Source organism: Vulpes vulpes, chromosome 15 (genome assembly GCF_048418805.1).
Source record: "Vulpes vulpes isolate BD-2025 chromosome 15, VulVul3, whole genome shotgun sequence".
Taxonomy (NCBI): Eukaryota; Metazoa; Chordata; class Mammalia; order Carnivora; family Canidae; genus Vulpes; species Vulpes vulpes.
Window position 1 is genome coordinate 59529693 of NC_132794.1, and position 22991 is coordinate 59552683.

General features: G+C 36.9%; 1 protein-coding gene across 1 annotated transcript in view; it reads left to right on the forward strand.

The window, feature by feature from the left end:
• The window catches only part of UNC13C (unc-13 homolog C), a 589248-nt gene that overhangs the window by 232952 nt on the left and 333305 nt on the right, over positions 1 to 22991 (forward strand). The window contains exon 10 of the mRNA XM_072738579.1: positions 19575 to 19794. Coding sequence (XP_072594680.1) covers positions 19575 to 19794 — 220 coding nt within the window. The remainder of the gene's footprint in view (positions 1 to 19574; positions 19795 to 22991) is intronic.

Here is a 22991-nt window from a genome sequence, read left to right on the forward strand (position 1 = left end):
AGCCGCGCAGCCCCCTCCGCGGAGCCGCCGCCCGAGCCCCTCCGAGCTGCTCCGGGTCCCGCCGAGCGCTGCAGCCCTTAGGGAGCTCGGCGCACTCTCCCGGGGCGCAGTTCCTCTGTTACTGTCCCCGGGAGCCCGAGGGCATCCCCGCCTTTCTGGGGATCCTGCTCCAATTCCCGGGGAGCCCCTTTCCCCCGGAAGGTTGGTGCAGCTCCTGCTCCTCCGGGACGGGGCTCTCCTGTCCTGGGGACACTCGCCCCGGCCTCAGCCCGGCTCCTCGCGGGGCCCCTCCCCCTTGGAGGCCTTTTGTTCCTTTATTTCTTTTTCCCCGTCTTCCTACCTTGATAGAAGCGCGAACTCTTCTCACTGGAGCGTTCCAGCTGGTCTCTCTTTAAATCTCAGGCCGAATTCGTAGATTTTCAGGATGATTGGATGGTTTTCTAGGTAATTTGTTGAGGACAGGTGACTTGGAGACCCTACTCCTCCGCCATCTTGCCTGTTTCTCCTTTGGATATTTTTTATTGGAGTTTGATTTGCCAACATATAGCATATCACCCAGTGCTCATCCCGTCAAGTGCCCCCCTCAGTGCTCGTCACCCAGTCACCCCAACCCCCCACCCACCTCCCTTTCCACTACCCCTTGTTCGTTTCCCAGAGTTAGGGGTCTCTCATGTTCTGTCACCCTCACTGATATTTCTCAATCATTTTCTCCCCTTTCCCCTTTAATCCCTTTCACTATTATTTATATTCCCCAAATGAAAGAGACCATATAATGTTTGTCCTTCTCTGATTGACTTACTTCACTCAGCATAATACCCTCCAGTTCCATCCACATTGAAGCAAATGGTGGGTATTCGTCATTTCTGTGGCTAAGTAATATTCCATTGTATACATAAACCACATCTTCTTTATCCATTCATCTTTCGATTGACACCGAGGCTTCTTTCACAGTTTGGCTATTGTGGACATTGTTGCTAGAAACATCGGGGTGCAGGTGTCCCGGCGTTTCACTGCATCTGTATCTTTGGGGTAAATCCCCAACAGTGCAATTGCTGGGTTAGGGCAGGTCTATTTTTAACTCTTTGAGGAACCTCCACCCAGTTTTCCAGAGTGGCTGCACCAGTTCACATTCCCACCAACAGTGCAAGAGGGTTCCCCTTTCTCCACATCCTCTCCAACATTTGTTGTCTCCTGTCTTGTTAATGTTCCTCATTCTCACTGGTGTGAGGTGGTATCTCATTGTGGTTTTGATTTGTATTTCCCTGATGGCAAGTGATGCAGAGCATTTTCTCATGTGCTTGTTGGCCATGTCCATGTCTTCCTCTGTGAGATTTCTCTTCATGTCTTTTGCCCATTTCATGATTGGATTGTTTGTTTCTTTGGTGTTGAGTTTAATAAGTTCTTTATAGATCTTGGAAACTAGCCCTTTATCTGATAGGTCATTTGCAAATATCTTCTCCCATTCTGTAGATTGTCTTTTAGTTTTGTTGACTGTTTCTTTTTCTGTGCAGAGGCTTTTAATCTTGATTAAGTTCCAATAGTTCATTTTTGCTTTTGTTTCCCTTGCCTTCATAGGTGTATCTTGCAAGAGGTTTCTGTGGCCAAGTTCAGAAATGGTGTTGCCTATCTTCTCCTCTAGGATTTTGATGGATTCTTGTCTCACATTTAGATCTTTCATCCATTTTGAGTTTATCTTTGTGTTTGGTGTAAGAGAATGATCTAGTTTCATTCTTCTGCATGTGGCTGTCCAGTTTTCCCAGCACCATTTATTGAAGAGACTGTCCTTTTTCCAGCGGATAGTCTTTCCTGCTTTGTCGAATATTAATTGACCATAGAGTTGAGGGCCCATTTCTGGGTTCTCTATTGTGTTCCCTTGATCTATGTGTCTGTTTTTGTGCCAGTCCCACACTGTCTTGATGATCACAGCTTTGTAGTACAACTTGAAATCCAGCATTGTGATGCCCCCCAGCTCTGGTTTTCTTTTTCAATATTCCCCTGGCTATTCGGGGTCTTTTCTGATTCCGCACAAATCTTAAGATGATTTGTTCCAACTCTCTGAAGAAATTCCATGGTATTTTGATAGGGATTGCATTGAATGTGTAAATTTCCCTGGGAGCACTGACATTTTCACAATATTAATTCTTCCAATCCATGAGCTTGGAATATTTTTCCATCTCTTTGTGTCTTCCTCAATTTCTTTCAGAAGTGTTCTGTAGTTTTTAGGGTGTAGATCCTTTACCTCTTTGTTTTTTTTTATTTTTTTAAATTTTTATTTATTTATGATAGAGAGAGAGAGAGAGAGAGAGTCAGAGACACAGGCAGAGGAGAAGCAGGCTCCATGCACCGGGAGCCCGACATGGGATTCGATCCCGGGTCTCCAGGATCGTGCCCTGGACCAAAGGCAGGTGCCAAACCGCTGTGCCACCCAGGGATCACTCCTTTACCTCTTTGTAAACCTTTCCTTTAGATGCTAATATTCTTAAAGGTAGCACTGCATCTTTGTTGTTCTTGTGAAATACTTTGATCCCTATTGCTTAGTACAAGGTCTGGCATGAGGTAGATACTTTGTAAATTCTTGTTGAATGAAAGACCCAACATGATTAGAAAATACAAGTAGGCTGCAAATATCTAGGTCAGGGATTCTTAAATTCGGCTCATTAGAATCACCTGTGGGAGCTTTAAACCATGCAGATGCCTGGGTCTCACTCCCAGTGATTCTGATTTAACTGGCTTCAGATGTGGTCTGGATATAAGGGGTTTTTAAAAAACTATCCAGCAATTCTGATGTGCAGTGGATGTTGTGACCGGGTAACTCCTTCCTGCCCAGCCAGTCTACTGTAGTTTGGATATAAGAAAAATTAAACATCCTCTGGCGTAAGAGAAAGCACCATATTGCTTGCTGAATCTTGAAGTATCTAGTCTTTTGTTTTTGAAGGGGTAATCAAGATTGAGGGTTTTTATCATTAAATTCTTATATTATTCCTTCTTTCAAAAAAATTTAAAATATGGTATTTGGTCTGAAGTACAAATTTTTATTCCTATGAAAAGTTTATAGGAAAGAGATAGAAATTAGAAGAGCTACTCCACTCTCTGAGGTCCTGAATGGGGAGCACACCCTCACTTTATGGTTAAATTAGTTATTGATCGACTTTTCATCCACTTAAAAATACATTGTATTTCTTCAGTTTCAGAAGACCTATGTAAAATACTTTTCTGTGTGGGTGTTGGGTGGATGAAAGGAGTCCATCAGCTCCCTCTCAAATTCCTAAAGCCCATTTCCCTGGGGCCCATGTCTCAAAAAGTAAATGAAATATGACTTCTACACAACAGGCGTATCAAATGTCACCCTTGACAAGCTGTCACATTAAGTCATTACATGGGCACTAACATAAATGCTGAAGCAAATAATTTCCACTTTACCATGCTGAAAGTCTTCCTAGGCACCCTCAATGTGAAAGCATGAAATATGTGTCTTTACCTGAAGGAAAACAGCTTGGCCATGTGGAAAATATCAAACAGTAACACATCTGTTTTAATTAAAGAGATGTATGGTAAAAAGTTCAGTCAGCTCTTCCAAGGCAGGAAAGGGCTCTAAAGTCTAATGTAAGGTGACAGTGGGTTAGCCAGAACCACCCCCGTTGACACTCTGTAAGCCGTGGGTGAAGCACTGCCATGTGCCCCTATCCATCACCAATTCTACTTCACCCACAGGGAGCTATTGGGGCTGATCAGAAATCTCAGTCTAAAAAGCCCTTAAGGACCGTAATTGCTGAGCATTTCTATCTGGCCTAGTAACACAAGAAAGAATAATAATCTGGTGTCCATAGATCACAATAGTAGTGTGCCTGACACTATATTATCCAGTTTTGTGCTTGATTTCATAGAGTGATAGTTTCCTAGGTATAGCCCCAACAGTGGGGCAATCCAAGTAAAACCGTTCAATAAGTCAAATTCAAATATTAATTGAGTGTCTACTATGTGTCAAGCATTGTCTCAGATTCTGGAAATGAGACAGTGAACAACTAGCTATAAATCCCTGCCATCATGAGGCTTATAATAGAGTGAGTGGGGAGCTGAAACACTGTGTTCTGCACTCCTATTGCTACAGGTCATAATGAAGTCTTCCAACAGGTGAGAGTATTTAAATTGACAGTGCCAAATGAGGATTTTTGGAAACTCAAGTAAAGTGAGGAATGTAAACCCCCAAACCTGAAAGGGATTCTAGAATGCTGTGTATCTGTCTAGTTAATTTGTATCTTACTGTGGCTGGGGGGCTGATCTAAAGGCTTACTTCCAGAAAGTGTCAATTCTCAGTCAAGCTTGCTTTATCCAGGAGAGAAGAGGCCCTCCTTCTAATACTAAAGTGTAGGCCTGATGAAAGGGATTTACAAGAATTATGCATGGGAATAATTTGATCAGACCTGGGCCCTGTCCCTAGCATAATACTAGAAAGGTGACATGGAAACAGGTCAGAACACCTGTCTGGTGCCTCGGGTCAGTCAGGATGCTGCTGGCTCACCATACACCTCTTAACTTTGGACTTCTCCTCAAGAACAGGAACTATTTCAAACCACGTGACGTAATTGAAGTGATATGGCCTGAATTTGAATTTCAGCTCTACCTCTTATTACCTTCCAGGACTCGATACTTTTTGCCTCCCTGAGACTTCTTCATCTCATCTGTAAAAGGAAGGTAGTCGTATTTATCTCACAGTTTGTGGGAATTAAAAAGAAAATTGCCTCACCAGGCAGAGCAGGTGGCTGTCTGGGAAGTGGGGAAGAGAGGTATCCAGAGTACATGCTGAATCCAGTGCCTCTGGGTCACCTTTGCAGCGGAGAGTCAGATTCCAGTGTGCACTGATATGGGACTCCATCTAATCACAAATTTAAATAATTTTTTCTTGTTTACAAGTATTGTTATTGGTCCTACTTCTATTTTTCTTCAAGAGCAGTCTTGTCTTCAAGAGCACAGGTAGATATATGTCCAGCTCCACTATTTACTAGTTGGGGGAACTTGGACAAGTTACTGAAACTCTCTTGACCTTGATTTTCTTACATATTTGCTAATTATATAAGATTTTGCATTGGTGGCCTATGGTTTACTGTCTTTGAGCAATCTTGGCATCAATAAACTAGCTTTGTAAAATAAGTTGGGAAGGTGTCCTTTTTATCACTTTTCTGGAATAGTTTGTATAAAGTTAAAGTTGTTTCTCTGCCTTGAAAGATGGGCAAACTTGCCTCTAACCCCATCTTGTGGGAGCACCTGGGTGGCTTAGTTGGTTAAGTGTTTGCCTTCAGCTTGTATATTATCCCAGAAGTTCGAGCCCCATGTTGGGTTCCCTGCTCAGTGGGGAGCCTGCTTCTCCCTTGCCCTCTGCCTGCCTCTCCCCCTGCTTGTGCTCTCTCTGTGTCAAATAAATAAAATCTTAAAAAATAAATAAAATAAATAAAACCGTCTTGTAATTTTTTTCAGACTAGTTGTTTGACTACCTTCAAATTTAGTGTGATAATCACATCCATGTTCTTTAAATACTTGTTCTTGAGTCAATTTTGATAATTTACATTTTTCTCCAGAACATTGTTTTTTCCTAAAATTTCAAATTTCATTAAATTGTTTATATAATTATACAGTTTATAAATTTTGCTGTTTTTGCCTGATTTGTATTTCTTCTTCTTTTTTTTTTTTTTTAAATCAGTACTTCAAGAGATTTCTCTGGTGTTTTTGACTCCATATTGTTTGTTTTCTATTTTATTTCTTTTCTTATTTAGACTCATTTTCTGCCCTCTTTGTATTCACCCTGAAGCTACTTTTCTAACATTCTGAGTTGAATATTCTGAGTTTTAAAAATTTTTATTATTATTGCATACACAGAAAAGAATATTTACAACATCAGAAACTGTATCCATAAAAGCTTTAGAAAGAGAAAAATATTTAATAAGTGACATTATTTTGACTCTTCAATTTAGAGTGTTTATTCTCTCAAAGACAAACCAAATGAACTTTATTTTTGTTACTACATTGTATTCAGAGGACATATATTGTATATTCAGTGATTAGCATTTAATGGACTAATTTATGGCTTAGTTGATCAGTTTTGTAGATACTCCATATGAGCTTTTTTTGTTGGGTACATGTTTTGGGACTTCTGTATTCCTGATAAATTGTTTCTTTCAACTTTGCTAATAATCCTATTAATTTCTTAAATGCTTTTTACTTAAAATAGTTTCTCTATGCTACTAATACTCCTCTACCAAATTGATATAATCACTATTTCCATGATAGAACTTTTTCTAGCTCCTTCTGTAAGTCTTAATGTGTTTTATGTGTATCTCACATAGCTTTTCTTTCTTTTTTCTTTCTTTTTTTTTTTTTTTTTTTTTTTTGCCTCCCAGAGAGGGAAAGAAGGTGTGAAGGGCAGAGGAAGAGGGACAGAGAGAATCTCAAGCAGGCTCCACACCCAGCACAGAGCTCAACCTGGGGCTATATCTCACATACCTGACCTGAGCATCAGCTGCTTAACCAACTGAGCCATCCGGGCACCCTGTGTATCTCATGTAGCTTAATTTTATTTAGTTTTAAGATTTTATTTATTTATTTATTTGTGAGAGAGATCTTGCAGGAGCAGGGGGAGAGGCAGTAGGAGAGGGAGAAGCAAGCTCCCCACTGAGCAGGGAGCCCAATGTAGGACTTTATCCCAGACCCTGGGATCATGACCTGATTGGAAGGCAGACATTTAACCAACTGAACCACCCAGGTGCTCTCCATATAGCTTAGTTTTAAATTCAGTCTGAGAATTTGCCTTTCTACAGGTGAATTTAGTCCACTTATACTTACCATAATATATTTGAGCTTAGCTCTATTACTTTTTAAAAATATACTGTTTTCTTTTTACTTTCTTTTCCAAGTTTCACTTGTGAAGATTGACTTGTGTTTTCCCTCTTCTTCAACAAATGGATTAAAATGCTCTAGACCATTTATTTTCATATAGTGGATGTTTCCTAAATGTTTAATGAAAATACGACTTCTTTTATTGAAGTATAATTAACACAGTGTTATATTAGTTTCAGGGTATAACATTAATTTGACAATTCTATACATTGCTTGGGGTTTACCATGGTAAGTGTAGTCACCATCTGTTCCTATACAATGTTATTACAATATTATTGACTATATTCCCTATGCTGTATTTTTCATCTCTGATTTACTTTATAACTGAAAGTTTTTATTTCTTAATACCCTTTATCTGTTTCACTCGTCTCCCCTCCCACCTCCATTTGGGCAATCACCGGTTTATTGTCTTTAAGTCTTATTTGTATATTCACCTGTTTTTCATTGTTTTTATTTTTACTTAAATTCTAGTTAACATACAGTATTATACTAGTTTCAGATGTACAATACACAGATTCAACACTTCCATACCATACCTGGTGCTTATCATGTCATGTGCCCTCCTTCATCCCCATCACCTATCCCACCCATCCTACCATCTCCGTTCTGGTCACCATAAGATTTTTCTTTATAATTAAGAGTCTGTTTCTTGTTTGCCTCTCTCTTTTGTTCCTTTGCTGTTTGTTTAGTTTCTTAAATTGCACATATGCATGAAATCATATGCTTTTTGTCTTTCTCTGACTTAATTCACTTAGTATAAGCTGTTTAAGTCCATTCTTTTATCACAAATGGCTAGATCTCATTCTTTTTTATGGACAAGTAATATTCCACTGTGCATGTGTGCCTCTGTGTGTATACCACTCCTTCTTTGTCCATTCATCTATCGATGGACACCTGTGTTGCTTTCATATCTTGACTATTATAAAGAATGAAGCAATAAATATAAGGGTGCATATAAAATTTTCAAATTAATGTGTTCATTTTCGTTGGGTAAATATTCTCTAGTAGAATTACTGGATTATATGGTTCTTCTATTTTTAATTTTTTGAGGAACCTCCATACTGTTTTCCACAGTGGTTGTAGAACTTACATTCCCACCAGCCGTGCATGGTGATTCCCTTTCTCCACATCCTCACCCATACTTGTTATCTTATTTTTAATATTTATCATTCTGATTGGTGTGAAGTGATATCTCATTGTGGTTTAGATTAGTATTTCCCTGATGGATAGTGTTATTGGACATCTTTTCATGTGTCTGTTGGCCATCTGTATGTTTTCTTTGGAAAAATGTCTATATAGATCCAATTATTTTTTAATTGGATTGCTTATTTTTGGTGTTGAATTATATAAGTTTTTCATCTATTTTGGACATTAATCCCATATCAGATATATCATTTGCAAATATATTCTCCCATTCAGTGAGTTGTCATTATGTTTTGTTGATAGTTTTCTTTCCTGTGCAAAAACTTTTTATTTTGGTATCGTCCCAATAATTTATTTTTGCTTTTGTTTCTTTTGCCTCAGGAGACATATCCAGAAACATGTTAAGTTCATGCCTATCTTTTCTTTCAGGAGGCTTATGGTTTCAAGTGTGACATCTAGGTCTTTAATCATGTTTTAAAAGATTTTATTTATTTATGAGAGAGAGAGAGAGAGAGAGAGAGAAAGAGGCAGAGACACAGGCAGAGGGAGAAGCAGGCTCCATGCAGGGAGCCTGATGTGGGACTCGATCCCATGTCTCCGGGAACATGTCCTGAGCTGAAGGCGGCGCTAAACCGCTGAGCCACCAGGGCTGCCCGGTATGTAATCATTTTGAGTTTGTGTGCTTGGTATATTAAAAAGTAGTTCACTTTTCCCATCATCATTTACTGAAGATATTGTCTCCTCCATTGGATATTCTTACCCCTTATGTAATATTAATTGACTATATTGGTGTGGGTTTATCTTAGGTCTCTCTATCCTGTTCTATTGATCTCTACGTCTAGTGTTGTGCCATTACCATACTGTTTTGATTACTACAGTTTTGTAGTATATCTTAAAGTGTAGGCTTCTGATACCTCCAGCTTTATTCTTTTTCAAGACTGCTTTGGCTATTTGAGGTCTTTTGTAGTTCCATACAAATTTTAGGATTATTTGTTCTAGTTCTGTGAAGAATGCTATCACTATTTTGATAGAGATTACACTGAACCTGTAGTTTGCTTTGGGTAGTGTGGACATTTTAACAATATTCTTATAACATATGAGCATGATGCACCTTTCTACATCTGTCATCTTCAATTTCTCTGAACAACATAGTTTTTAGAGTATAGTTTTTTTTTGATTTCTTGGTTAAATTTATTTTTAGGTATTTTATTATTTTTGGTTCAATTGTAAATGAGTTGTTTTCTTAATTTCTCTTTTTAACTGCTTCATTGTTAGTGTATAGAAACACAACAAACTTGTGTTTATTAATTTTGTGTCCTATAACTTTCACCAAATTATCAGTGCTAATAGTTGTCTTGGTGGAGACATTAGGGTTTTCTATATGCAGTATCATGGTATCTATAAATAGTGACAGCCTTACTTCTTCCTTACCAATTTGGATGCTTTTTATTTTTTTGTGTGTGTCTGATTGCTGAAGCTAGAATTTCCAGTACTATGTTGAATAAAAGTGCCAAGATTGGACATCCTTGTCTTGTTCCTGCTCTTAGATGAAAAGCTTTCAGTTTTCCACCATTGAGTATGATGTTAGCTGTGAGTTTTTCATATATGGCCTTTATTATGTTGAGGTATGTTCTCTCTAAACCTACTTTGTTGAGAGGTTTTTTTTTTATCGTGAATGGATTTTGTGTTTTATCAAATGCTTTTCCTACGTCTATTGAGATGATTATATATATATATACACACACACACACACACACACACACACACACACACATATATATAAAATTCTCTTGTTAATGTGATATATTACATTGATTGATTTGTGAATATTAAACCACCCTTATGTCCCTGGAATAAATCATACTTGGCCATTTGACCATGGAGCATGATTTTTTAAAAATGTGCTAATTTCTAAAATTTTTTAGGATATTTGTATCTGTGTTCATTGAAGATGCTGGCCTGCAATTTTCTTTTTTGTAGTATCTTTGTCTTCAGACTTTAAAGCTAGTAATTCTGTCCTAAAAAAATTATCTACAAATGCTTAATGTCTCATTACTACCCTCAATCCCCATATTAAGTAAAAGGCAAGTCTAAATGTCACATCTGAGAATAGGCTGAAAACCTCAAGTTTGTAGCCCATGGAGTTTAATTGGATCCCAAAGACAACCTTTGGGTTTCCACCAAATCAGCTTTCACATTTCTGACAGTAAGCTCCTTTCCCCCCAACACCCCTACCCCTGCCCAACTGGAGAATCTATTTCTTTTGGGCTCTTTTACATATTAAAATATTTTTTCCAACACTTCTCTAGTAGACTATATCAACTTAGTCGGCCATGTTGCCAGATCAGTTTTCCAATGTGTAAAATAAGTATATCAATACTGCTAGAGTACTTTTGGGGACATCAGTGAGATAACAAATGGAAAGATGTAAGGTGATATGACTTGGTTTTGATTTGCATTTCTTTGATGATTGGTAATAGTGAACATCTTTTCATTTGCCTTTTTAGCCATACCTATGTCTTTTTTTGGAACTGTGTATTCAGGTCTTCTGCCCATTTTTAAATCAGGTTGGTTATTTTCTAGCTTTTGAGTGTTATGAGTTCATGATATATTTTGCATGTTAGTCTCTTATCAGATACATGATTTTCAAATATATTCTTCCATTCAGCAGGTTGTATTTTCATTTTGTTGATGGTTTCCCTTACTGTGCAGCAGCTTTTTAGTTTACTGTAGTCCAACTTACTTATTTTTTGCTTTTGTTGCCTCTTATTTTTGTGTCAAATCCAAAAAAAAAAAAAAAAATCATCGCCATGACCATTGTCAAGGAACTTACCACCTATGTTTTCTTCTAGGAGTCTGATTCACTTCTTATTATTCAAGTCTTTAATTCATTTCTTATTAATTTTTTGTGAGGTCCATTTGATTCTTTTGCATGTAGCTGTTCAGTTTCCCTAACATATTTCTTGAAAAGACACTGTCCTTTTCCCATTGTATATCTTTAATTCCTTTATCATAATTTATTAGTCATATGTGTATGGTTTTATTTCTGAATTCTATTTTGTTATATTGATCTATGTGTCTGTTTCTATGCAGTAAATACTGTTGTGATTATTATATCTTTGAAATAAAGTTTGAAATCAGGGAGTGTAATGCCTGTAGTTTTTGTTTTAAGATTGCATTGTCTATTTGGAATTTTGTGGTTCCATGAAAATTTTAAGATTGATTATTGTATTTTTGTGAAAATTGCCATTGGAATTTTCATAGGGAATGCACTGAGTCTATATGTGGTTTTGGGTAGTTTGAACATTTTAATGATACTCATAACTTGTGAGCATGGCATATCTTTTATTGTGTCTTCTCCAATTTCTTTCATTAATATCTTAAACTTTTCAGTGTATTGATCTTTCATCTCATTAGTTAAATTTGTCCCTAGGTTTTTATTCTTTTTTGATGTAAGTGTAAATTACATTTCTTAATTTCTCTGATAATTTGTTATTCATGTGTAGAAATGTACCACATCTTTGTGTATTGATGCTATATCATGAAAATTTACTAAGTTTTTTTTATTCTGTTTTTTTTTTGGTGGAGTCTTTAGAGCTGTATAAACATATTTTCATTTAAAGTTTGAATTTGAAAAAAAAAATAAAGTTTGAATTTGAGTAAAAGCAGCAAATATAGTACATGACAAATCTATCCTAATTTGTTTCCAGAACATATTTTCTGTCATAACAAGTATATCCTATATTGTACTCTTCTTGAATTATTGAATCATCATCTTTATCATTTTCACCCTCTTTATTTGGACTTACTGAGTGGTTACTTAGGTCAGTGATAATTAGTGTTGGTTAACAAACAGTATAAGTAAAAACAAAGTACTTACACTTTTCCAAAGATAGGCACATAATTTTTGGTCTCACTTGACATTTTCAGGTACAAAACTTTACCTGAATAACTTTATCTTTTACAGCCAGTCTTATGTGATGATTATTCTCATGAGTAAATTGGACCTGAAACTAAGCAATTTTGTTATGATTTACTTATTTTAGACAGAGAGGGCACGAGTGGTGGGGGGAGAAGACTGGGGTGGGAAAAAGAGAGAGAGAGAAGCAGACTCCCCCACTGAACAGAGAGCCCAATCCAGGGCTCAATCTCACAAGATCATGACCTGAGCTGAAATCAAGAATCAGAATCAAATGGTAAACCAACCGAGTTACCCAGGTGCCCTAAAATTAAGCTGTTTTATACTTAAGAACTTATTATACCATTGTTCTGTCTTCATGTTTATAACAAATTTCAAAGGTCACATACCTGATCTTTGTTCTGCAAATCTTTCTGGTGCTTATGTCTACAAATTGTGTGAAATTGTACTTACAGGATAACAAATAGGTTTTTTAAGAAATATATTATTTATTTCTTTAGAGACACAGTACATGAGATAGGGAGGGGTATAGAAAGAAGTGAGAGAGAGAATCTCAAGGAGACTCTGTGCTGAGGTAAGAGCCTGACACAGGGCTCAGTCTCACAACCCTGAGCTCATGAGCTGAACTGAAACCAAGACTCAAAGCTGAACCAACTAAGCCACCCAGGCACCCCTAGGTTTTATTTTTTTCCTAAAAAACACATATCAAGGTACATGAAAATGCTTCAAAACAAGAAGCATATTTTTTTTTGTAATTACCAAAATGTGGGGTTTTTCTTTTATTATAGGAAAGTCATAGTTTACGTGCTCCCATGAAGAAAACTCACAGGATGATGAGAAAAATAGAACTTCATTAGTTGTATCACTGGTTAAATAGTAGAGAAATAAGGGCAAAGGCATGGCAAATGGGGGCAGACATGCTTTGTTCCTATTGTATTAACAGTTGATTGATTGGAATATTGATGGTCTAAAAATACTAGTCATTACCTTTGGCAGGAAGCCTGATTGCTTTATTTCTTGGGTTCATTTTAATTTTCTCTTATAGTTATGAATAGAGAAGGCATTTCATTTTTTTCTGTGTCCTAATTGTTCAAAAAGTGACATATTAGAGCATTTTACCTTAGATTCCAATTTCCTAGAGGAGGAATTTTAAACAAAATAATTGTTTAGGATATGAACATCTTCCCTTTTGTAATCTAGAAACTGTACATGGCTAAAGAGGCTAATCAGAGTCAAAGCATTCCTTACCCTCATTTCTTTTTTCTTTAATAAATTTATTTTTTTATTGGTGTTCAATGTGCCAACATATGGAATAACACCCAGTGCTCATCCCGTCAAGTCCCCATCACCCAGTCACCAGTGCCTCTCACCCAGTCACCCCCATCCCCCGCCTACCTCCCCCTCAGTGGCCATCACCCAGTCACCCCCCTCAGTGCCCATCACCCAGTCACCCCCACCCCCTGCCCACCTCCCCTTCCACCACCCCTAGTTCGTTTCCCAGAGTTAGGAGTCTCTCATGTTCTGTCTCCCTTTCTGATATTTCCCACTCATTTTTTCTCCTTTCCCCTTTATTCCCTTTCACTATTTTTTATATTCCCCAAATAAATGAGACCATATGATGTTTGTCCTTCTCCAATTGACTTATTTCACTCAGCATAATACCCTCCAGTTCCATCCATGTTGAAGCAAATGGTGGGTATTTGTCATTTCTAATGGCTGAGTAATATTCCATTGTATACATAAACCACATCTTCTTTATCCATTCATCTTTCGATAGACACCGAGGCTTCTTTCACAGTTTGGCTACTGTGGACATTGCTGCTATAAACATCGGGGTGCAGGTGTCCTGGCGTTTCATTGCATCTGTATCTTTGGGGTAAATCCCCAGCAGTGCAATTGCTGGGTCGTAGGGCAGGTTTATTTTTAACTCTTTGAGGAACCTCCACACAGTTTTCCAGAGTGGCTGCACCAGTTCACATTCCCACCAACAGTGCAAGAGGGTTCCCTTTTCTCCGCATCCTCTCCAACATTTGTGGTTTCCTGCCTTGTTAATTTTCCCCATTCTCACTGGTGTGAGGTGGTATCTCATTGTGGTTTTGATTTGTATTTCTCTGATGGCCAGTGATGCGGAACATTTTCTCATGTGCTTGTTGGTCATGTCTATGCCTTCCTCTGTGAGATTTCTGATCATGTCTTTTGCCCATTTAATGATTGGATTGTTTGTTTCTTTGCTGTTGAGTTTAATAAGTTCTTTATAGATCTTGGATACTAGCCCTTTATCTGATACATAATTTGCAAATATCTTCTCCCATTCTGTAGATTGTCTTTTAGTTTTGTTGACTGTATCTTTTGCTCTGCAAAAGCTTCTTATCTTGATGAAGTCCCAATAGTTCATTTTTGCTTTTGTTTCTTTTGCCTTCATGAATGTATCTTGCAAGAAGTTACTGTGGCCAAGTTCAAAAAGGGTGTTGCCTGTGTTTTCCTCTAAGATTTTGATGGACTCTTGACTCACATTTAGATCTTTCATCCATTTTGAGTTTATCTTTGTGTATGGTGCAAGAGAGTCTTACCCTCATTTCTACAAATAAAACAGTATCTCCACAAAATTAAAATTGCCTTTTTTCTGCAGTCACTTTACTAATATAAAACTGATGTTTATCCGTTTTATTCCTAATTGTGTTAAGTCTTACATTCTGTCTATAAATAGAAAAAATCCTAAAAGAACACAAATAAAAACATGACTTTGAAAAATTAAACTGAGTAACTTTATAAAAATGTTAGTGCTTTTCCTGTTTTATAAATTATTTTTACAGTGAGCATGCATTTCATTATAATCAGAAAATACATACTAGAGAGGAAAGTGACATATAAGATTGGTTTTCTTGTTTACTTTGTTTTGTTTTTATTTAGATTGAGGAAAAGCCAGGATTATTGTTTGCCAATGAGAATCATTTTACTTTGCAAGTCACTTCCATGAAGTGTTGAGCATGATTTAGAAAAGCTTTATGATTCTTAAAAGAGGGAAGAAAAAGATAGAACATATATACACATCTATAAATACCAGTATCATTTGTCTTCTGAGATCTATAAACAGGAAGCTCCTATACAGTGTGAAATGCAACTTTATCTACAGCTACTAAAAGGGTATTCAAAAAATAAAAATACATTTTAGAAAGTACTCTGTGTTTGTTGTGGGAGATTTGGAAATTTTAGAAACCTTTAAAATAGATTATCAGTAATTCTTCCATATTGCTGAATATATTCTGTCCTTCAGTGCTAATCCCAGTAGATGAGGGTTCTATTTGTTCTTGGGACCACCTTCTTGATCTTTCTGGCTTCTGGTTTACCTAGGCCAGAGATTCTCTCTGGATAACACACCCAGTCCCATCCTTTCATATCAGAAAGGATCATATTAACTGTAACGTTATCTTTCTAGTAAAAAGTACTACATATATATATAAATATATATATACATATATATATATATTCAATACATATATATTCAATACATATATATTCGATACATATATATATTCAATACATATATATGTGTATATTCAATCCAACTCCTAACTGAGTTAGATTCCCGTTTTCCATGATTCCCGTTTTCCATTTTAATGACTAATTTGGGAGTTTCTCCTTATTTTCTTCCACTTTGTTTTATTCTATGCTCCTTAACCTGTCTTTTTTTACTTATTCCACAAAACTCTACTCTTAGCCTCTCTTAAAATCTTGTTTGATCTGGTCTTGTTTTGTTGCTAAGGAAGTACCTTATTTTCTCAGGATGCCGTATTTTCCCAAGAAAATACTTTCCTAACTAGTTACTTCCTGAGCTTCTAAACTGACCATCCTTGCATCTTATACTTTGCTTCAGTAAGAAAAGTTGCCATATGTCATTTATTTTTGAATGACTTATGTATGTATGTATGTATTTATTTATTTATTTGAAAGAGAGAGAGGATGTACAAGTGTGAGGAGGGGCAAAAAGAGAATCCTCAAGCAGACTCCCCACTGAGTGTGGAGCCCAACCCTGGGCTCAATCTCACAATCCATAAGATCACAAACTGAGCTGAAATCAAGAGTCAGACGTTTAACTGAGCTACCCAGACATCCTTCTGTATCTCATTTATTTTAGAGTAATGTTCAGCTTTGATAGACAATGCTCATATCTCAAAAATCACAAATGAAAAAGATGTAAATTATCATTTCCCGAAGACTGTAGATATATACCCTCTAGTGAACTATCCAAGTTTTTCCCATCTTCTTTAGCTTTTAAATGTTAGATTTATTTTAATACCCCACTCAGTTGATTTTCAGTGTGCTATCTAGTAAATTTTCCATGTTTCCTCCTTTTTTAAAAAAAGTAACTTCACTCTTTTTATAAAATGGATCATAGTTCTTTAAACCCAACCAAACAAAACATTTCAATGAAAACTTCTTAGCTGCCTGTTCAGAACTCTTTTTTTTTCTCTAGTATGTTGAATTTTTTAGGAACTATTTCTTATATTTATTACTTCTACTATAACCTAAGGATTTAGAAGCCAACTAAATATCACTTGAATTCACCAAAAAAAAAAAAAAATACACATAGGGAGTTAGAGAAAATGTATGAATTGTTTACTTAATCCTGAAATATGTGGATAAATTCATATTCAAACAACTCTTTCCCTACCCTGCTTTCTAAATTGATATATATTTTACTCTTCTTGGGTTCATTAACCAGTTCTTCCCAACTAGTGTTCTTTTGGGTTAGAATTACTTCCCTCTACTAATACAAACAACAAATTACCTGACGTAATTACAAATATAACTAAATTCTCTACTTATTTTTTGTCTAAACCTAAATGCTATATTACACACCCCCAGATACACACACACATGCCTCAGCCCAGCTAGGACAGGAAACTGTCTATGGATGGCTGATTGAAAATCTATTATGCCAAGAATTGTTCAATTGACTTTAATGGTATTGAAGACATCCACTCTGCTAAGCAATACAGAAGAAGGAAAGATGAATAATACATAGTTTTAATTCTAAAAGAACTCTTAACAGTCTTTTTTTTTAAAAAAAAAAAAAAAGATTTATTTATTCATGAGAGAGAGAGAGAGAGAGGCAGAGGGAGAAGCAGGCTCCATGCAGGGAGCCCGATGTGGGACTCGATCCAGGGACTCCAGGATCATGCCCTGGGCTGAAGGCAGTGCTAAACCGCTAAGCCACCTGGGCTGCCCTCTAAACAGTTTTTTGCAAGATGTCTTCATTATGAAATGAAGCCAAAAGATTTACTTGGCTTTGGCTATATTTATTGGAGAGGATGGATTCAATTGTTTGTATAAACCTTAATATGGGGGTCTCCCACTTGAATAATTCCTGTATTTGATCATATTGCTGCTCTGTAGACTCACATGAAGTATTAAAAACTTTGACCAGGGGATCCCTGGGTGGCTCAGCAGTTTGGCGCCTGCCTTTGGCTCAGAGCATGATCCTGGAGTCCTGGGATCCAGTCCCGTGTTGGGCTCCTGGCATGGAGCCTGCTTCTCCCTCTGCCTGTGTCTCTGCCTCTCTCTCTCTCTCTCTCTCTCTCTCTCTCTCTCCATGTCTATCATGAACGAATGAATGAATGAATAAATAAATAAATATCTTAAAAAAAAGAACTTTGACCAGATACTCATGTAATAGCAAGGCTGTATCTTGCTGTTTAAAAGTTAAAAAAAATTGTAGTGTAGCTTAACTCCCTGCAGGGAATCTTCCAGTACCATTACCAAACATACTCTGGGAAAACATGTGGTGAGGGGAATGTACTAATAAAGGGAAATATGCTGTTACCATACTGTGGAATTGAAAAATTGTGGAAAGTTGGTCTTCAACATTGTGAAGATACTCTGAAATGAGATTTAAGATATTCAGAAATGAGATTTAAGGATTATTAATGCAAAATATAATTGTTTTATGTAAATGCTAAGCTCCTATAGGATTTGCGTAAATATTCATTAATTATGAATATTGTATGAAATATCTATAACTGTAATTTCAGAGTGATGGTCTTTCTTTCAAGAAATCATATGCAGGCACACCTGGGTGGCTCAGTAGTTAAGTGTTTGACTTCAGCTTAAGTCATGATCTCAGGGTCCTGGAACTAAGTCCCATGTAGGGCTTCACGTTCTGTAGGGAGTCCGCTTCTTGTCCTCTCAGTCTACCCCTCCCCCAGATCATGTTCTCTCTCAAATAAATAAAATATTTTAAAAAAGAGAAAAAAGAAGTCACCTACATAGTCTGATATGAAAAGCACAGAAAAGGACTCATCCAGACAAGTCTCTTTCCTATAAACCTACAGTGGGTTCTGGAAAATCCACTGTGAGTGCTAATACTTAGTATTAATTTACTATTTTGAAGTCTATGGAATACGTTTGTTACCATCACAATCTGACCTTCAAAATAATACTACAGGTAAGTAGGTAGGTAGGTAGGTAGGTAGGTAGGTAGGTAGAAGAGAGCAAAGCTTAGAGACCTGAAGTTGCTGTGGACTATAAGACTCCTCAGTGGCAGAACATTGACTCCACAAAATATGTGCATACCCCTACTATGTGTCAGGGACAATAATAGCCACTGTGAGACACTAAAGAAGAGAAATATGGAAGATTGGCCATAAATATGGCCTGAAGAAACCCATATTAAATGTCATGTGATTGGTCCAATGCTAGGGAACTCAGGTCTTCTGGTTACTCATTCAGTGAATTTTTCTACCTGACCAGTGGCTTATCATTGAAAGTCCTTCCATGAACTACAAAAATTTATCTCCCTTTAAAATATTACCATTACCTTGGGAGAGTGCCACATTTAGCCTTTACCTACTACTAGTGATCCCTTCTGAATTAGACCTACTACTAGTGATCCCTTCTGAATTAGTTGATGAGCTCCTTCCTAAAGGAAGCAATGAAAGCAGTCCTCTGCAGAAGGAATTGTAGAACGAGCATATTTTGGAGCTGGGAAGGGTTCAAGTGTCAGGGAGGGTACAGAGTTAGGAAAAGAGGCCCTAGTAGGATACAAGAGAGGATGGGGATATTCCTGGAGGGTTAGGGTCAGCCTTGAGACTAGTTTCCATCTACTTTACAATTTTACCAAGAACCAGTTTAGACCAAGGAGATGTGTGTGTGTGTGTGTGTGTGTGTATTTCTGCATGTATGTGTGTGTATATGCATACACATTTTTTAAATTAATGTTTCCTAAACACCATTATCAAGTCAGAGACTAGGTTAAGCTCTAATGACAAAGCAATGAGCAAGATTTTCATCATCCTTGGCCTCATAGAGTCTACAGTATAGGGATGTGGACATTATCAAGTAATTAGAGCTTGTTGCTGCTCTGAAAGAAGGTTGCACAACAGTGGAACCCAGTCTGGTCTGGAAGGTTAGCAAGTTCTTTTGTTCAAATGAGTGAATTGGGCCCTAGAATGCTGAGAGAAGAATAAGTGAGCAGAATGACTGTGCTTACTATCATTACTTAAGTCAGTAATTAAGAGGCTCTTTCAAAATAGCATTTTCAGGGAAAAGTGATAACATAGTTTTATGCTGAAATTCTCCAAATCCACTGACTTGGCTGGCATTGTAATTTATTTCATCTTTACAGAAAATACATGTCTTCAAGAAGACCTTACAGGCACTGATCTACCCCATGTCCTCCACCACCCCCCACAATTTTGAAGTCTGGACGGCAACAACACCCACCTACTGTTACGAGTGTGAAGGGCTCCTGTGGGGCATTGCCCGGCAAGGCATGAAGTGTTTGGAGTGTGGAGTGAAGTGCCATGAAAAGTGTCAGGATCTCTTAAATGCTGACTGTTTGCAGAGTGAGTACCTGATGGGCTAAAGATATATAAGCAGAGCCTGCCTTATCCTACATGTTTTCAGATTAGACCTCTTCAGTTCCTGCTGGTTTTCAGTAATTCCAACCCCCACCCCTCCTATTGCACAAAGATTCACATATCACCCATGAAGTCATCTCCTTGATGATGTGGTCCCACGGTGTGGGGCTCTTAGATTCCTCAGAAAAAGCAATGACAAGCTCACCAAGTAGAAAGCTTAAAAGTGACTTTTGATCTGTTTGGTCACTTCTATCTCATAATAGCCCTATGTGGAATTGGGAATGTGGAAAGTCATGTTCCTCAAACAAGGACTAAGGCTTAAGGCACACCCTTGTGATTACAGCAATCTGAATTCCTTCCCAAGCTTATTTGGTGTCTGCTTGACAGAGTCATATTCTTGGAATTGGGACGTTTTGTGTTTGAATATCAAAGACACATCTAACTTACCAGATATGTGACCTTGGATAAGTTTTTTAACTTCTCAGGGCTTCATTTTTCTCCACTAAATGAACAGGAATAATAAAATTTACCTCAGAGGGTTATGGAGAAGACTAAATGAAATAGTCTCTGCTAAAAGTCTGGCACATAGTAGATGCTCAATGAATATTAATAGCTTCCCCATCTTTTTACTTCTGAATAGGTACATGTCACTTCGACCTTTGTGACAAGTTATCTTAAATTTTCCATTTCCAAAAAAAATTCTTTATACTGCTTCTTTAGATTAGGTCCAGAAATGCCCAAAAACATCACAGTCTAAAATACATATTACTGACTTTTCACTGCTGCATTGATTTGGTTGTGGCTTTGACCCATTTTTAAATTACTTAAAAAAAAAAAAAAAGCCAAAGAAATCTATTAAAACAGGGACTTTCATTTGCAAATCATTTTTTTCACATGTAAACATTGTCCCTTCTGTTTATTGTTTATATGAATACAGTGAATGCATAACATCCATGGGTTGCGTAAAATTGAGGAGGATCAGAGGAAAATGTCAAAATAAAGATTAAATCAGAAATGCTGTCAGCTGGTTTTGTAGTAAATCATACACATTTTCTCTACTTTATTATTCTCCCTACACCATCAGATCAGAAGGAGGCTATTAATGGTAATAAATGCATTTTTTTTCAAAATAGGTAGTGTCTCTTCTCTAAAAAAATAAAAAATATATTCAGGAATAACTGCTTAGGAGGAAGGGGGATTGACTGAATACTACTCAGCTAATTTACATAATCTCATAATCCAATTAGATTCAGTCTATTTATTTAAAAAATGAATTGTAAACAGTCAGTGACATTTGAAAAAACAAGAAAAAATATTGCCATCTAGAAACAAATGGCTTGAATCCATTAAGGAAAAAAAAAATGATGTAGATTATACTTTAGAAATGGGCTGATTCTTCTCTGCGTTTTAGAGACTAAAGATGTCACACTTTCAACTTTAGAAACATTTTTATAGTATCTATTTCTGTTTCTTAAGATACGTTGGTGGATGTTGGTTAAATTAAGCAACTTTTTTGAGGTTTTTCATTAAAATGCACATGTAAACTGAAAGAATCAAATATTGTTGAGAAAAATGAGGATGGGTATGAGTGCCCCAGGAAGGGAATATTTTCTTTAGTAATACCTTCTTATTGTTTTCCTAAAATCCACACTTGTGTTGAACAGAAAGAGGCTTTGCAAGTATATGAATTTAACTTCACTTTCCACAATAACTATCAATAAAATTTGAAATTGTCCCTACAGAATCAATGACATTTCCTTAAGAAATTTCTCTTCCCATTGACTTCAGCAAGAAGTTTGCAATGGTGACACACCTTGTATAAAATACTTCCACATATGCCTATATTAGAAGAAAAGGAGAGCATAAAAACAGGAAATCAGAATTGGAAGATATAGCTAATTCAGCCAGCCTCCTGTAAAAATGAGGAGGTTCTATGATTTTTTTTTTTCTCAAAATTGTCACTCTTTGAACACCTCTAGGAAAACGCAACAATTCATCATTAGAAAAGGGCAGTGTGTAAATTACAATTTTAACCAAGCCCTGCCTCCTGGTAACTTCTATTCTTTGAACTTCTATCCTGGGGAAAATATTAATGAATGGACTTCCTTTGTGTATGAGGTTTTACTAATACTTGTCTTTTTCAAATAATAGTCTTCAGGTTTTTAGAACCCTTATTATTTTACTAATCTTTTTCTGAAGACCTTGCTGTCTGTCATCATATAAACACATACACTCAGAATAAAAACAAAAAATATATATACTTTACATGTGGTCTGACCCACCCTTGATCCATGCCAAAGAGAGTAGGTAAAGTTACTTAAAGTCAGTTTGAGTTTGGCATATCGCTCCTGTCAAATCTTGGGACTGTGATCTATACACTTGTAGTCAAGTGGGATTAGATCAGGTAATTGAAAACCCTGCTCATGAATCCAGTAATCCCTCAGAGGTGCAGAGATTCCTAGAAATGTCAAATAAGTTCCCCTGAACTACCGCACCTCAGGTCCTGGCGAGGCAATTTTACTTGGTGCTGGTTCCTATGCTTTGCTGCCTTCTTGGCCCAAACCTGCAAGCCATGTGGTATGGCAGATAGAAACACAGACCAAAGAGAAGCAGATCAATCCTTGAGAAAAAAGACCTGACTTATTCTTCCTCTCTCAGTTTCAAGCCAGTATCAGTGGCCAGAGTCCACCTCTTGTTTCTTTAATAACTCGAGTGGCCTGCTGTTTCAAAAAGACATTTCATTTTTGTTTTGGAAACAACATTTGGTGGTGAAAGAATTGAACTATTGCTACTGGAGGAGCAGCTGGTGACCCTAAGTGAAGTTAATATATAACCTGTAAGGAATTTGCCGTGACAATTACAGTGATAGTTTTAAACTGATAACAAAAAATATGTATGTTGGCTGGGTTGAAGTTGTGTGCAGACTGAGACATAAGTAGAAGAGAGGTCACATGTAAAGTACTTTTCTTGATTATCTTTTTGAAGTAGAAAAGAGACAACTTTAAAAATTGGAAAAATATACAAATAATCATGGTACCTAATCTGTTGGCTTATACTTCCTTACACATTTCCAAGGAAAAAAATCCCAGAATTCTACTGAATATGCATTCTGCCTACTTTTAATTCTTAACTGGAAATTTTAATTACCTCCTTAAGGATAGAAAGTATTTGCCAAAAGTTCA